Raw genomic sequence first — 15,168 nt, forward strand, 5'->3', positions numbered from 1 at the left:
TAACCCAGACCATGTTTTACACAAACTGATGTTAACAACTCACCCGCTTGCAGCCTTCCGGCGAGGCGGTAAAACTCTTGCCAATCATCGGCTCCGTCTTGAGCAGCACATCGTAGAGGGCGCCCTTGAGGCTGCCCATGACCGGACCATTGCGTCCAATCTGCACATTGGCAAAGGTCAAAGCATCATTAAAATTAATCGTACGATTATTGAACACTACATCCCGGACAGCGCCCTCGAGCTTTACAAATGTGGGCGCCAGGGGAGTGTAAATTTCATGAGGTGGTGCGCCGCCTATATATAGACCCCCAGCTTCCTGTGGCAGGCTAACAAGTGAGGGCGTGCCCGTTAGGCTGCGCACCTCCTGCAGTTCATCGTCCACCATCAGCTCCAGGCGGCGCCCAGTCTTGATAAGATTGATGACATGCAGTTCGCCATCGTTCAGCTGACTTGCATTGGAGAACATTTTGATGAAGCTGCGTCCCGAATTAATCCACACCTGCAGCTGACCATCGACCAGACTCATCGAATAGTTGCCCTTAATATCTTTGTCATCGTAGTCGGCCAGCACTTCAGGCGGATAGGCGGCCAACAGCAGCAAACAATCGGCTTGCAGTGTGCGGAAAACAAGGCCAGTGTTGGCGCGTTTGCGTAGCGACTGCGATGGCAGCTCCAGGTAACCATTGCCGGTAAAGCCAGCTCTGTGAATCAGCAAAACATTTACGGTTTTTCTTTATAATTCAATAATATGTGAGCTTACTTGGTAATCATGTCCTTGCAGGAGGACTCCACGCCAAAGTATGTGGAACTTTCGAGCGGATCGTAAGTCTCGCCATTCACCTGCACATCCATCATGCAGCCAAGGAAAGGATTGTCGGCACCCGGCGCCTTGGTTGTGCCCGATGTGAAGCCTTTCAAAAGCAATTAATCAAATATTAGAATATGTGTTGTTATTATTTTAGCCTAGAAGAAAAATAAACTTAACGACTAGTCAAAGCTAATACCGTGTGCGAATTACAACTACATATTGAGAAGTTGCAAAAGGAGTAGAAGATATCTTCGACCCTATCAACAATATTTACTCTTGATAAGCAGGACGTGCCAGCTCTTCCTTGTTTAGATTTGTCCATATACTCTTTTAATTATAAGTACTACTAAATCTCTTAGTCGATCACTTTCAACTAGACCTCTCTAATTTATTTACAATGCGTTTTCTTTTCAGGTGTTCTCAGCTACTACAAATCCCGGAATGCTCACCTGGTGGTACGCCTCCCAGATAATACACCGCCTTGGACAGATCGGGCAGCATGTGACTCTTCACAGGCAATGTGGGTGCACCGGAGATGGCACGATCGTTGTTTACACGCAGCATACCATTCTCCGTGCTGCGTCGTGCCGAGAACTCTCTGGCCGCCTCGATTTTGATCCACTGCCCTGTGTTGTACTTTTTGGTTGTATTTATCTCCAGCTTGGACTCGTCGCCATAGTCAATGCGGAACATGATGCGACCGCGACTCAATGTGACCGACACGGAGCGGTTCTAGAGAAACACAAATTGTAGAATAAAAGCTTGAGGAGTTAAGGTTTAAGGATTCTCACGTTCTTGTCATCAACCGCCAGGAACAGCAAGGCATTCTCGTCCAGTGTGCGGAAGGTCATCTGCAACGCAAACAGATTCTTGCGATAGGGACGCGGACGCGTCTTCTTAAGCTGCGCATAGCCCAGGCCATTGAAATGACGCGCCACGGAGGAAGCGGATGATTCCCGGGCGCCAATCATGGCACCACCGCAGCGACCCTCGCTGCCTATAAAATTCCACAAGCCCAACGGCTTATTGTCCACCTCCACCTGATGCACGACCACATTTAGACCTGGTGTTTGCTCCTTGGCCGCATGGCCGCCCAGCAAAATGCGCTCGTCGTGCGTTTGATAGAAACGCGTGTGCTCCGCATCCGTGGAGCCCATGACTGGCGAACCCGGCATTAAGGCACCAAAGTTGTTCATGCGACGCACCAGCAGGCTACCCAAATTCAGCGTGCGATTCGCCTCTACCTGATACCAGGCATCATCGTACTTGGGATCGCGGGTCTGCACCTCAAGCGGGTGTGTTATGGTCGCTGTGCTGCCGCCCAAATACCAAACCAGACGTACTCGTCGCTTATACAGCTCCAGCGTGATGTGTCGTCCCTCGCTGCCCTGGACATGCAGCAGGGGCGAGTTTCCCATGTGATTGGCCAAGGCAAAGCTCAAGCGCAAGGAGTTGGATGTGCTCAGGCCATAAGAAACAGGCAAATATGTGCGACTGCATTTGGGACCCAGCGATTCCAGCGAGACATCAATCTGACAGAAGAGAGAGAAATGCTTGAATCGACTTCAAGTACAGCTATTCAATGCCACCTACCGCTTCCGCTGCATGCCTGGCCTTGGCTATTTGATCTCTTAGCTGCTGCAGCTGCTGGGCCATGCTATTGTTCCAGATTTCAAACACCTGCTGCTCCTTGGCGGCCTGCTGCTCCACATAGCTGAGCGAAACGTTGGCGAAACGCAAATTTGTCTTTGTTAACGAAATGTTCTCCTCGGCCATGCCCAGCTTGATCTCCCAGTCTGGCTCCAGCATGGCAAATGATTTGCGCATAAGCTGTATGGATTTCTGCATTTCGCGTGCCTTGCGCAGCTCCGCATGCATCTCCTCGCTTGTCTTTTGCGCCAGATCCATGCTTTCTTGGGCATGACGTCGCGCCGAGCTGCTCGTCAGCAATTGCAGCTGGCTGGAGATGTTATTGCTGCGCTGTCCCGTCTCAAAGATGGTGCGTTTGATGCCCTCCACTTGTTGCTCCTGATGCTGCAACTTACCCTTGAGCACCGTGGATTTTTGCATTTGCTGCAGAGCCTCGCGTTGCAGCTGCTTGGAGCGTTGCAGCGAGTGCTTGGCACGCTCAATCATTGAACTGCCATCGCTGGGATAAAGCGTGCGTTGTGCCTCATGGACGCGTTCCTTGGATAGCAGCGATGCCTGGCGTGCAGCCGCAATAGCTGTGGAAATGTTGCTGTGTGCCGAGCTGCAAGAGGAAGAGAAGGTAAATCTAAGCCAGAGCTAGCGCTAGATTCGTCATTCACCTAGCCAGCATGGCAATGCGTGCCGCATTTCTTGTGGGCTGAAATTGCCTGGCATACTCATTGGAGCGCTCGAGCAGGCGTGCCGCATGTTTCTCCGCCTTGGGCAGCCAGTGCTTGCGCACCTCGCGCTGCAGTTCCGCCTGATCCGCGAGCGTTTCGTTCAGCAATGCAGCCATAGCAGACAGCTGCTGCCGCTGCTCATTTAGCTGCATTTGTTGCTCCCTGGCTGCTTGCAGCATTTGCTCGCCACGCGCTGTGTGACTCTGATTAAGCTGTTGTTCGATGCGCCCGCCCAGCTCTTCCAGTTGCTGGTACTGCTCGGCAACATGAGCGCTTAGATTGCGCACATGCTCGAGCACATCGTCCGCCTCGTTCTCCACATCCTGGGTGCGATCGATGTGCAGTCGCATGTCCGCAACGCGATAATTGGTTTGGTTAAGATCACGCCACAGCATCTCGAGACGTGCACGCTGATCGTATGCCGCATCAGAGGAATTGCCCGTGACATAGTACTGTTGCCAGGCGCAGTCGCTGGTGCTGCGTATGTCCTGCACCAGCTGATGGTGCTGCTGTATAGCCTGCAGATAGAAGCGCGCCTGCTGCAGCGCCGTCGGCAAACTCAGATGCTGTGCACCCATTCCATAGTTGCGTAAATCGTACAGCGTTTGCATCAACCCAGCGTGTAGAGTGCGTACATCTTGTTGCAGTGCAAGAGCCGCGTCCTGCATGGACTGCAGCGCCAGCTGGCGTTTGCCAATGGTCGCCAGCGCCTTGCGCGACTGAAATTTGCCATTCTCTGCATGTGCGTCCAGTTTGAGAAGCGCAGCCGTATCATAGCCCAGCAGCATCTGCCTGGCCTGGCTGTAATCCTCATGCCGGCCGCGCCATTTAACATAGGCGCGCTCGTATTCGCCAAGTTTTAGATAGGGAGCCGGTATGCCCGTCAGATCCATGTTATGTAGGCCACGGCGCAGCTTATGCCCCACCAGCTCCACATAGTCCAGCAGCAGCAGCGTGCAATTGTCACAGACTAAATGGAAAGTAGTAGACAATTGTTTATCTAGCATATATGGGGTATGAAATAGTCGACTTACGCGTGCAACCGCTTTCCTGCAAATGCTGCCGCTGTGCCACGCACTTATTGCACTTCAGACCCGTGACGCCTTCGCGACAATAGCACTGACCCGTCTCCGCATCACAGCCCTCGGCGCGTATGCCATCGCCATGGCAATTGCATGCCTGGCAGCTGCTATTGGGATATTGCATCGGATTGCCAAAGAAGCCCAGGCGACAGCGTTCGCAAAGGCGTCCCGTGTAGCCGGGCTTGCAGACGCAGCTCACCTCGCCCTCCCACACATTGCAGCCGCGTGCAAAGTTGCGATTGGTCTCCGGACAGGGGCAGGCCTGGCAGCCATGCCGTGAATTCGGATCGCCGTAGTAGCCCTCGGCGCATTGCTGGCAGTGTGCGCCTCCGCTGTTTTCGCGACAATTCTAGAAAAAAAAAAAACAAGAAATGTTCAGCTTAAACAAATAGCTGTAAATTCCAATTGCAGTGTTGGGCAGCTATCAAATTGTGCTGCAGTGCGATTGCAAAGGACTGGTATGCTGCTCGCTGATAATGTAAGCAAATTAATGCGGCTAAAAACAATCGCAAGAGATGCTTAGAAGCGCTTATATTCCAGTAATGTATTTTTAAATTGACTAAAAGCGCATCAAATTTAAACTGCAATCAATTGCTTGCTTGTGCTGATTGGACAAGTCGGCTGCATACCAAGCCTAATGTGAACGGAAACCAGAATCCTGTTCAACACTAGCAAAAAGCCTATTGGAAAATGGCGGCAGTAAAGTCCAAAATAGGCGCCAAAAGTGAAGTGCGCGTCTGTTTTTCTTAATTAAAGAAGATTATTTACCAAACAAACGCCGGTTTCGCGATCGCAATCATTGCTGCGTCCATTGCAGTGACACGGCGCAGCACGTCCAATCAGATCCTCAATAAACACACTTTCTACGTCGCTTGTGTTGCGCCAGCGATAGAACGAGCGGCCCGGATCCTGACAGGACAGCCCATCGAAACGTTTGGGGCAGTTGCAGCGCTCCACGCCCTTGGCTATGAGATTGGTGGAGCCCTGCACATATATGGCAGCATCCATGTGCACATTATGTAGGCTAAAAAAGAGTAGTAAACATACAGGAAATGCGCTCAAGCTTAAAATAAATTCGACTTACACAACTTGCTGAAAATCGGCAAACGCAAAAGCGCGCAGAAATATGTGTCGCACATTCTGCAGCGCCGCCATCAACGTGCCGCGATTCACCGCCTGACTATTGTGATGATATTTCCAATAGGATTCGTGCAGCGGCACACGATGCGTCACATTCAGCGAATACTCGTATTCCTCGTACTCGTAAAAATCCAACACCAGCTTGGCGTGTGCATGCAGCTGCACCAGCGGATACTGGGCCAGCACCTTCCGCTCGAGCGGCGTGTGCGCGCCCTCGGTTAGCAGCGAAAAGTATAGATAGCCGCCGTAGCTGGTGGTGCGATCACCATAGAACTGGGGCGGCAGCTGAAAGTAGAGCGGCTGATAGAACTGTGCATAGGCGCCAATGGATACGTTGCCCGTGGAGCGCGGCACCAGGCTGAGATCGTTCATGCGCTGAATTTCGGCATCCTCGCGATAAGAGACGCTGCCCGCCATCTGCACCACGACAATGTACTCAAAGTCGCCGCTGGTGACATGCTGCGGTCGCAGCTGTTGCACGCTGAGATTGCGCGACTCCGGCATGCGTATGTGACCCCAGGAGAGTTCGCTCTGCTCACACTCGGCGGCGCGTCCAAAGCAAAAGCAGCGTGTGCAGCCCTCGGGATTGAGTGCGGACAAACCGAATGTGCTCTGCATGCACGTATCGCACTTGAGACCCACCACGAGCGATTTGCACGGGCACTGGCCATTGGAATCGCAGGCTATAAGGCCGTCGGCGCGCGTAAATGAGCCCGCCACATCGCAGCCGCAGCGTCGGCACTCGGGATAGCCAAAGTAGCCAATGGCGCAGCTGTTGCAGTTGCGGCCCGCATAGCCCTCACGGCACTGGCACTGACCGCCGACTGCGGCGCACTGCTGGCCAATGGAGCCAATGTGATCGCATTCGCATTCGCGACAGCCCAGACGCGCCTGCCAGCCCCAGGTGCCAGGCACGCACTGAGCGCAGCCCAAGCCGCGCGTGAATTTCGGGCAAATGCAGCGACCGTTGAGCGGATCACAGACTTGACCCTCTGCCGCGCATGCGGCACAGCGCTGGCAGCCCTCTGTGCTAAAGCCAAAGAAGCCCTCGGTGCACTCGTTGCAATGCCGCCCGCCGACCCCAATTTTGCAGTCACATTGACCCGTCCACGGATTGCACTCGTGACTGCGTGCGCCGTGCGGATCGCATTGGCAGTCGTGACAGCCCACGCCCTGCGTGAGATTCCAGTGACCCGCCTTGCACTTGTCGCAGCGACGACCCGCCACATTCAGCAGGCAGGAGCATTGGCCCGACCGTTTGTCGCATGCCGTCGACAGCGAGCCAACCGGACTGCATTGGCAATCTGCAAAAAATATATGGAAAGAAAGTTTGCATTAATTTGGGTAAGTGCATCATAAACTTGGTAGATAATTAAGGAAAATTAAATGGGTAATAAACTATTTGCACTTATCAATTATTGAATTATTATTCATGTGCTTTTGAAAGTCCCTTCTAACTAGAGTAATCCCAACTTAGAAGTTCCACCCTTGAGTATGGAAAATACGTGAAAAATGTTGCATGTTTGTTGCTAGTTTCATTCGATATATGAAATTTTTATTTGTTAACTAAAGTTGAATCGATCTCTGAAAAATGTAGTGCAAAAGTACAATCTAAGGTCATAATTTCCATTCGTTTGCTATCACATTTAAGACATAATCCTGGTGAATTCAGCAAAACGCGTGAAAATGGGCGTGGAAAATTGCAAGTGAATAATAAAATAGTTAAAAAATATAATCAAATATCAAAAACGAAATCAACTTTTTAAAAGCACAATTTAGCTCGGTTAGTTACAAGAAAAATCTTGTAAATCATAAATAATTTTAAGTCTCTAAAAATGCCCGTTTCGGCGAGTTAAAGTCACAAACTAGTACCGACAAAATTGCATACATGAAATTAAACAAGCCTAAGAGTATTTAGTTTCAAAGCTGTGAATTTGGGATGATTTGATTTCTGGCAACAGATAAAAGACGGCGGCACGTCGCATAATAGAAAAAGAAACGCAGCACTTAAAATACGCGCCGTCCAATCGGCATAAATCTAAACGATCTAAACGATCCATGTAGTCAACATTAGCAGCTATAAAAGCGGCCATTAAAAACCCAAAAACTACCAAAACACTTGCAAAATAATTTGCCAGCTCTTCGGTTGATGTGCCGCAAAAAAAAAAAAAAAAAAAGAACGCTTTCAATTTGCAACTTTGATAAATGTGCATAAATTGTGCACGCATAAAAATATTTTGAAACTGTCAACAGAAAAAAATTTGAAAATGACGCCAACGCTGTGCACAAAAAAATAAATAAATAAATAAAAGAAGAAAAACCAAGAGAAAAAAAATGTATAAATATTAATAATATTTTTTTGATTGGGGGCGCGCCAGAAATTTGGCACATGGCTTTCAGCATGTGAATGTGACATTTACAAAATGTTTTTCTCATATTTCGAGAGTGAAGTGGAATTGCAGCAGCTTTAAACCAATCTATTTTGTCGCGTTTGTAATTTATGTTTCCTGGCCAAAACATTTAACATTTAACAGAAAATTTGTGTGGATTTTGAGGGGAAAAACTGGCCGCTTGTCTCATTATTCAATGACAAACTGTAAAAATGCAGAAAATATCGAAAATAAAAACACACACACACACACAAAATGTTTTGCTGCATTTAAATGCAAATTAATGTGCCATTCATTAGCGCTGCGGCAATTCATCATTTGGCGCAGTTTGACAAGCACTGCGAAAGGTCAAAGCGCTTCGAAATTTTGTTGTTAGCCCAAGCTATAACAAATGGGTATTATCAATGGCTTTCAAAATTCTCAAAACGAAACTCGTTGCTTAATACCAAAGTTGATGCCGGTTAATGCGCTCGCATTACGTGGCATAAACAAATTTGCATATGATTTTTTATGGCACGGACAGCGTGTGGCATGCCACTTGTCTTGGGACCAACTGCAACGCCAAGAGCCAACACTCGTGACTTCAATCCTCAAAATGCCAGACTCTTTAAAATAGAAAAAAAAAAAAAAACGCTCGAGACTGTAAACTACAAATAGTCGAGCAAAAATAATGCTGTCCATAATTCAGATGTCGAGACGTCTTAACGATGTCTGCCAGTTGTCTCTATGGATATGGTCACATAAACTCTATCATTTTCACGATTTTCACGATTTTTGCGTGCCTCCGTAATGGAGACATACGGATTAAGTGTGTCTTATAAATGTGCCGCAACATGACAGCCGTAAATACATGAATGGGAAAATACTCAAATTTAGGTGGTCAAGCAAAATCATACGGAAAATCCATAATATATTTGACAGTTTATGGCGAGCATCCGTTTTTGTATTGTGTACGGATTTAGCGAGCTCAGTTAAGCAAATAAAATGCATCGAACTTTCATCTGAGATGGTTTTTAAGAAAATCCAGTAGTTGTCCATAAACTGAAATGCTTCAAATTCAGAGGCTTTCATATAACCTATTTGTTTAAATCAATAGAGAAAATTGCTTCTAAATTCCAATATATGATTTAATTGAGTTATCTGAACAGTTGAGAATTCTATTTAAACACGTAACCCTCTTAAAGTCTTAAATTGTTTATAAAACTTTAAGAACTTTTTTATATTCTGCTATTCTCATCTCCGGAATGAACCCATCTTCTGCTAGCGAATTTAATGAAGTCTGTTGTTGTAATTTATGTGGCCATTTCAACGGCTGGTGTGACTTTGGGAGCGCCGCAAACTCAACATTGGCAACCGTTTATTATGACAAACAAAATGCCATAATTAGCAGATACCCTGTAATCAAATGTTACCCTGCGAAACAACGAAAGAAGGCGACTTTTTTAAAGTATATATAGTTACCCTAATTTCTTATTGGGCAGAAGTTATATCCGAGTTAATTTATACGGACTCAAAAACAATTGAAGCCTCTTTATATTTGTTTAGATTATAAAAAAGGATATATACTTGACATTGTAAAATGTTCTCTTAGAACTTACTGATTACATTCGATTAAAGGTTACCCAACATAACTTTACACAGTTAGTAGTTGGTTCTACGCTAGGCTACAGGGTACCTCAGAGTCTGACAAGCTACAAAGAAGTCAAAGGCAATTACCTGAACAGAGTTAACATTCGATTAATTTATGGGGCGCACGAAAACAATCGGGAGACTCGAGAATTGTGACTATTATGACGCTCCAGCGCCGAATTCGATCAAAGAAAGCATAAATAATGCTCGGCAATGGAGGTGGGAGTGGAAGGTGGGGATTGGAATTGGGAACTGCGCCTGCGACTGGCACTGGGACTGGGACTGGAGCGACTGGTTGAAGCAGGACCAGTCGCAATGCCTGGCCGAGACAAAATGTATGCAAACGGGTTAATTAACTACGAAATTTCGAGCGCTAGCTACGTGAGGCTATTAAAAGACAGCGAAACCCCAGCCGGGTGGTCGATAGCCAGCACGCCTGCTCTTTTCTCTCTATGCCTCTCTTTTTTATTTATGTGGGTCAACAGTGGGCGGCTAACGAAACATTAACCAGCAACAAAAACAAAATCAAATGCTGTTAACGCATTACGCCTGCAGTTACAAGCTGCAATTGTGGCTGCCGTTGCCGTTGGCCAACTTGCATTTTGACATTTCAAATGTCAACTTACACATAAATCTTGTCAAGGCAGAGCTGCTCACTCACTCACTCAGTCAGTCACTCACTCAGTCAGTCAGTCAGTCAGTCTGTCAATCATTCAGTCATTCACACAGTAAGTCACTCAATCGGCGGTCAGCGCAGTGCCACAAGATTGTTATCGCTCTTGCCTGCAGAGGCTTAATTGCCGTTTGATATCTGCAACTAATATGTAGTAAATGCCCTTACTTACATGAGGTACTACGCCTAATCTATTGTGGTTGCTCTTTCCAAACTTTAAATTTATTTTATTTTATTATTGCGTACTATTTTTATTATTATGTGCTTCGCTTCAATAAGCCTTTTTTGATGTGATCGAACGTTGCCAGGTTCGACAAAGGTGTTTAGGCGAGGTTAGAGGTTATTTACCTTGGCTTAGTGTGGCCAGACTTTGAAAAACTTTATTAACATTTAACCAATTTCTAAAGGATTCTCTTCTATTAATTACCAAAAATTTAAAGTAATAATGTTTTATTAAAAATTTAAAAATAAATATTTTATTTCATATCTTCTTATTTGAGTTAAATATATATATTTTTTAATATTCTATGTTTTTCTATTTCACATTTCAAAATATCTGCCAGGCATACTTATAAAGTATTTACACTTCGTCATAATATTTTAAACACATTTTTTTTGCTTATTTTTTTTTTGGTATCCGAACAATTTTTTTTGTTGCTGATTGGAGATTTATGATAATTGATTGACCGCGTTGGCGCGAGTTTCTTTGGCAATCCGCACATTGCGCATACGCAACGTTGTCTGGCAGCAACTGGCCACAGAATAAATCATTTAATCAATATTTTGTCATGTCCAGAGTGAAAAACTGCATGGCAGCCAAACACGTGCTCCACATTTTAGCCACAATGCTGCAAATTATTTATATACACATAGACACACATATCTAATTTTTTCGTTGCGAATTGTTGAATGCAATTATGCTGTCAATTCTTCGTCATGTTCATTTATGGACTTTTGCTGAATTATTATTGTTTAATTGTTAATTTATAACATGCTTTTGTGATTTGTGACTGTAGCAAAAAAAAAATGTTGCAGATTTTAGAATTTTTTGGTTGCGTTAACGGTTTTTTAAATAGGTTTAAGGCCAATATCAAGGTGTCTAGCACGTGTTTTTACATAATTGAAATACAATGTAGAATTTAGAAAATAAATATAATTCGGTTTTTAGAGTTACACAATAAAGGGTGCTTGTAGAGTAGCGCGTTTCAGTTCCAGGTAGAACTATTATAAATACTCATTCTTAATTTTGTAAAATTTGAAAAATTTTAGATTTGATGTGGAAGAAAATGAAATTTATATTTTCTTCACAAAAGCAAGTTTGCTTAATTTTTAAAAGTAAATACAGATAATACTTATTCAAGTTTTTTCTCTTTCTTAAAATTTTTTTGTTAAATTGCCAACAAATTCTTATTTAAGAGATTTCTCATAGAAAATATGTTATTTCCATTATCTAATTTGATTTCTATCAAAACCAGTTAATGGATTATTCCAAAAAGAATACAAACAAATTGTAAAACATCAATAATTATAATTTTTCATAAAAAGCCGCTTTGTTATTTTTCTATGCCTAATAATTCGACTTTTTATCACAGCCCACACTTTTTCTCTGAGAAATAAACCAAAAATTCAAGCAACTTAAGTTAATGTCACTTGACCAGGTCGGCCTCTTCTCAAAAAGCCAACTCTAAATGCAACTGTGCACAGTTTTTTATCTAGCAATGCATCAAGATCTGGGCACACACAAACACATGTGCAGTGTAAAACCCCATATTATTTCACGCACATTCGCATAAAGCACCGTTAAACGAACGGAAGTGCACTTTAACTGCCCACAGTTCAGCCTCCCCACACTAATCAGATCTGACCATAAGCTGAGACCAAACTTGGAAGCAAATAAATGGAAATAAAAAAACAAAACGCGCTCATTAATAAAACGCAAACAAAGAATATTGTCAATAAAATTGACAAACTCTGCTGAAAGACCCACGCGGTAAAAACCTAAAAAAGACTTGAAGCAACATTGCCAGATCGTAGACAGTGCAACTTCTGTGGGTGTTGCCAGTTGCCAGTGTTGCCGCTGCCGACACAGTGCCGCTCAAACTGTAGCATGACAAACGCAATTCTGAAGAGTCTTTGCAGAGTCGTGATGCCCCATTGTAAACTTTAATGACATCATTTGCTTAGCAGAGTGAAGAGAAGTGATTGAACCTTTTATTGCTTTGGCTTGCTTGAGAGGTGGCAAAAGACAACAACAACAACAAAAACAATAATAACAGCTACAGCAGCTACGGCAACCTTTCTCCCGAGAGGTTTTCAGTGTGCGACAGCGTCTGTTTCATTCATGAAAATGCAAATGCCCAAACAGGCACTTGACAGCTGCAGCCAGCCAAAGCCTGCCTCAACTTAGCCTGCAAGTTGGCCAAGTGCCTTGAGGCTGTTGCCTGCTCTTCCAGCTACAACTCCTCCACGTTCCATGCCCGGCGACGACACAGTCGTACTTACTACTATCTCCACATGTCGCGTGCTATGATGGCATGTTCATATTTCTCCACATTTATTTTGCATATACGCTCGTTCAGAGAGGGTATTCGTAGCTAGTCATAAAGTTGAAAAACAGTTTGATTGATGCCAGATAGATTGCTATGGATCAGAGATAAATAAGAACTAGGCATCTAAAATTGTGCAAAGTATATTCGTTTTTGCATGGAAATAACTGAAAAATGTTATATATGAAATTAATTACTAACAAACCGAATATTAATTAAAACAAAATTAATAAAAACTAGAAGGAATTTTTATCAAATATCATTAACATTCAAGACGTATAATAAGTCTTATTTAAAGAAAATTCTCATTTGTTTCTCATTTATTTATATTTCATTACATACATCGATTTTAAACTGAACATTAATTCATCTTAGTATTAATATATTAGTACTTTATTTATGAACGATCAGATAGATACTTTAGTTGATTGTGTATTTTAAGATAAACATTCTTGGAGCCTCATATCGCAGCCCCCTTCACAGACACATCACTCTTAAAAGCTGAAGTAAGCGTACAAACACTTTCGTCTGATCTTAACGTTTATTTTTTCAGTCTTTAGGCATATTTTTGTATGTTAACATATTTAGTTTTTTTTTTTTTTTTTATAGGATCGCGCAATCAATTTGAAAAGTTTTGCGTTGGTTTTACCGGATTTATGAATGAATTTATTTTCGTATATGCCTACCCGTTCACGTACGGGCAGACTTGTCTGCCGAGTCCATTGCACTTCCCTCTCCCTCCTGCTACCCTCCTTGGCGTCTATCGCATCCTGCGCCGACGTCGTCGCATTTGTCGCTTGTCGCCCCGGCTCTATAGGAAACTCTATGCAAATGTGGGCGGTTTGTGGTGCTGCCTACGCGCAACCCACAAAACGGGCCAACTAGCTGGCGGATCTTTTTGGCCTGGCCAACAGGCCAACAGTTGTTGGTGTTCATGGTCTTGGGTGCAGTTAGCTGCTGCTGTCTATGATTATGATGATGACAGTGCCGGCACATGTGGCCCAGTAAACGTATTTATAAATGGCAAAGAAATTGGACATTAAAGCGACAATTGGCTTGTTCTGGCCAATATGCGACACTCTGACCTATTTGTAATATGATTCCATTTTTATTGTCTAAAGGAGGCATTTAATTTTGTGGCTGTGTGGCTTACAATTGAAGTTGGATTAGGAGATAAGTTTTCAATATGAAAAAAGAAAATATATCATATCGTAATGTTTAATTGTGTGGATAGTTTGCCGTCAAGTCTATTAAATTTACTTCACATTTGTTGCTCAATTTAAACCTTTGATCGCGCTTAATTAAGCAATTGCCATTAAGCTTGCGAGAGATTTTTCTAGGCTACGCCCACTTGGTAACGCCCACCAGAAGCGGCAGCCACAAGCTCTCCAATGTACTCCATATGCCATATGCCTGGGCCTGGGCACACTTTCGCCCATCAAAATGAACCCAGTCAAATGTTTGGCGGGGCTCAAATTGCATTTCCTGTCACTTTGCCGATCGCTCGACCAGCCCAGCCATGAATCTCGCACCCAGCTTCAGTTCGGCCCCTAGTTTCTATGGGTGTGTGCATTTACGTATGTATATCTCTCTGGGTCTCGGGATCTAATATAGCTTGGCCCGGGTCTGTCTGGGTTTGCCTGGTCTATCTGGTCTGCCTGTCTGCCTGATTGTCTGCTGGTCCACGACATGCAAAGTTACATGTGTGTCAGCCTCAACGAATGTTGTGGGTGTGTCTTTTGGGTGTACATGATGTCTGCGTGTGTGTGTCTGCGCATTTGTGTGTCTTGCACAGCATGGCAAACAACATCAGCATCAACACCAACACCAACACCAACACCAACACGAACACATATGGGACCAGCTACAATTACATGACATATTGATGTTAAAATATAAAGTAGAACTAGGTTTGAGGGAAACATTGTATTTAGAATATTTCAGCGTATTTTGTGATAGAGATAAATATTAAAAATTTGTTGAACAGCTGTTAAAGATATTATCTAAAAGTATATTTTAAAAGACATAAAAAAATACACTATATATATTTATATTAATTGTATTATTTGTGATGAAAAGTAAAATGCAATTTTAACCTTTTTAATTGTTGACCTTTTAAAGCCACCAAATGAACTAAACATTTTGTCAATTCTTGCAGAGAGAATAGAAAAAACAGCTAAAATTGAATTGCGAAATTTGAAAATAGGTTTTTTTTTATGGAAAACCAATCTGTAAACTTTTGTAGGCCGTGACGTGTTTTTGTCTAATTGCAGTTGATTTTTAATTGCAACAAGCGAACTTTTGGCAATTTTAATTAACTTTTTTTCTTATAGGTGAGGGGCAAGTGCAGCTGAAGGGGTCTTTGATCGCTGCTCGTAACATTTATGTCTGAAACTTTGTCTGGCAATTTCTTATCTTTATTTGCGACATGTATTTTTAATTTAAGCGCGACTATCAAATATTTAAACTGCATCGCCAGCAACTCCCTCGACAATGCCCCAAAGTGTTTTGTTAAATGGTTTTCGGCTTGG

General features: G+C 43.9%; 3 protein-coding genes across 5 annotated transcripts in view; 1 reads left to right on the forward strand and 2 right to left on the reverse strand.

Annotated features, from left to right (window-relative positions):
• mTTF (mitochondrial transcription termination factor) overlaps positions 1 to 1,360 on the forward strand; it is a 29,784-nt gene extending 28,424 nt beyond the window's left edge. Inside the window, exon 5 of the mRNA XM_032433119.2 lies at positions 1,223 to 1,360. Coding sequence (XP_032289010.1) covers positions 1,223 to 1,280 — 58 coding nt within the window. The 3' untranslated portion in view covers positions 1,281 to 1,360. The remainder of the gene's footprint in view (positions 1 to 1,222) is intronic.
• The window catches only part of Rab14 (RAS oncogene family member Rab14), a 67,076-nt gene that overhangs the window by 42,730 nt on the left and 9,178 nt on the right, over positions 1 to 15,168 (reverse strand). The window lies entirely within an intron of this gene.
• wb (wing blister) overlaps positions 1 to 15,168 on the reverse strand; it is a 91,598-nt gene that overhangs the window by 3,137 nt on the left and 73,293 nt on the right. For all 3 annotated transcript variants that reach the window (XM_002057483.4, XM_015169789.3, XM_015169790.3), the window contains 9 exons: positions 5,344 to 6,703; positions 5,028 to 5,283; positions 4,212 to 4,608; positions 3,118 to 4,147; positions 2,402 to 3,059; positions 1,600 to 2,340; positions 1,258 to 1,540; positions 761 to 911; positions 44 to 701 (listed from right to left, as the gene is read on the reverse strand). In XM_002057483.4, the coding sequence (XP_002057519.1) occupies positions 44 to 701; positions 761 to 911; positions 1,258 to 1,540; positions 1,600 to 2,340; positions 2,402 to 3,059; positions 3,118 to 4,147; positions 4,212 to 4,608; positions 5,028 to 5,283; positions 5,344 to 6,703 (5,534 nt within the window). The remainder of the gene's footprint in view (positions 1 to 43; positions 702 to 760; positions 912 to 1,257; positions 1,541 to 1,599; positions 2,341 to 2,401; positions 3,060 to 3,117; positions 4,148 to 4,211; positions 4,609 to 5,027; positions 5,284 to 5,343; positions 6,704 to 15,168) is intronic.

This window comes from Drosophila virilis, chromosome 4 (assembly GCF_030788295.1).
Source record: "Drosophila virilis strain 15010-1051.87 chromosome 4, Dvir_AGI_RSII-ME, whole genome shotgun sequence".
NCBI classification, from domain to species: Eukaryota; Metazoa; Arthropoda; class Insecta; order Diptera; family Drosophilidae; genus Drosophila; species Drosophila virilis.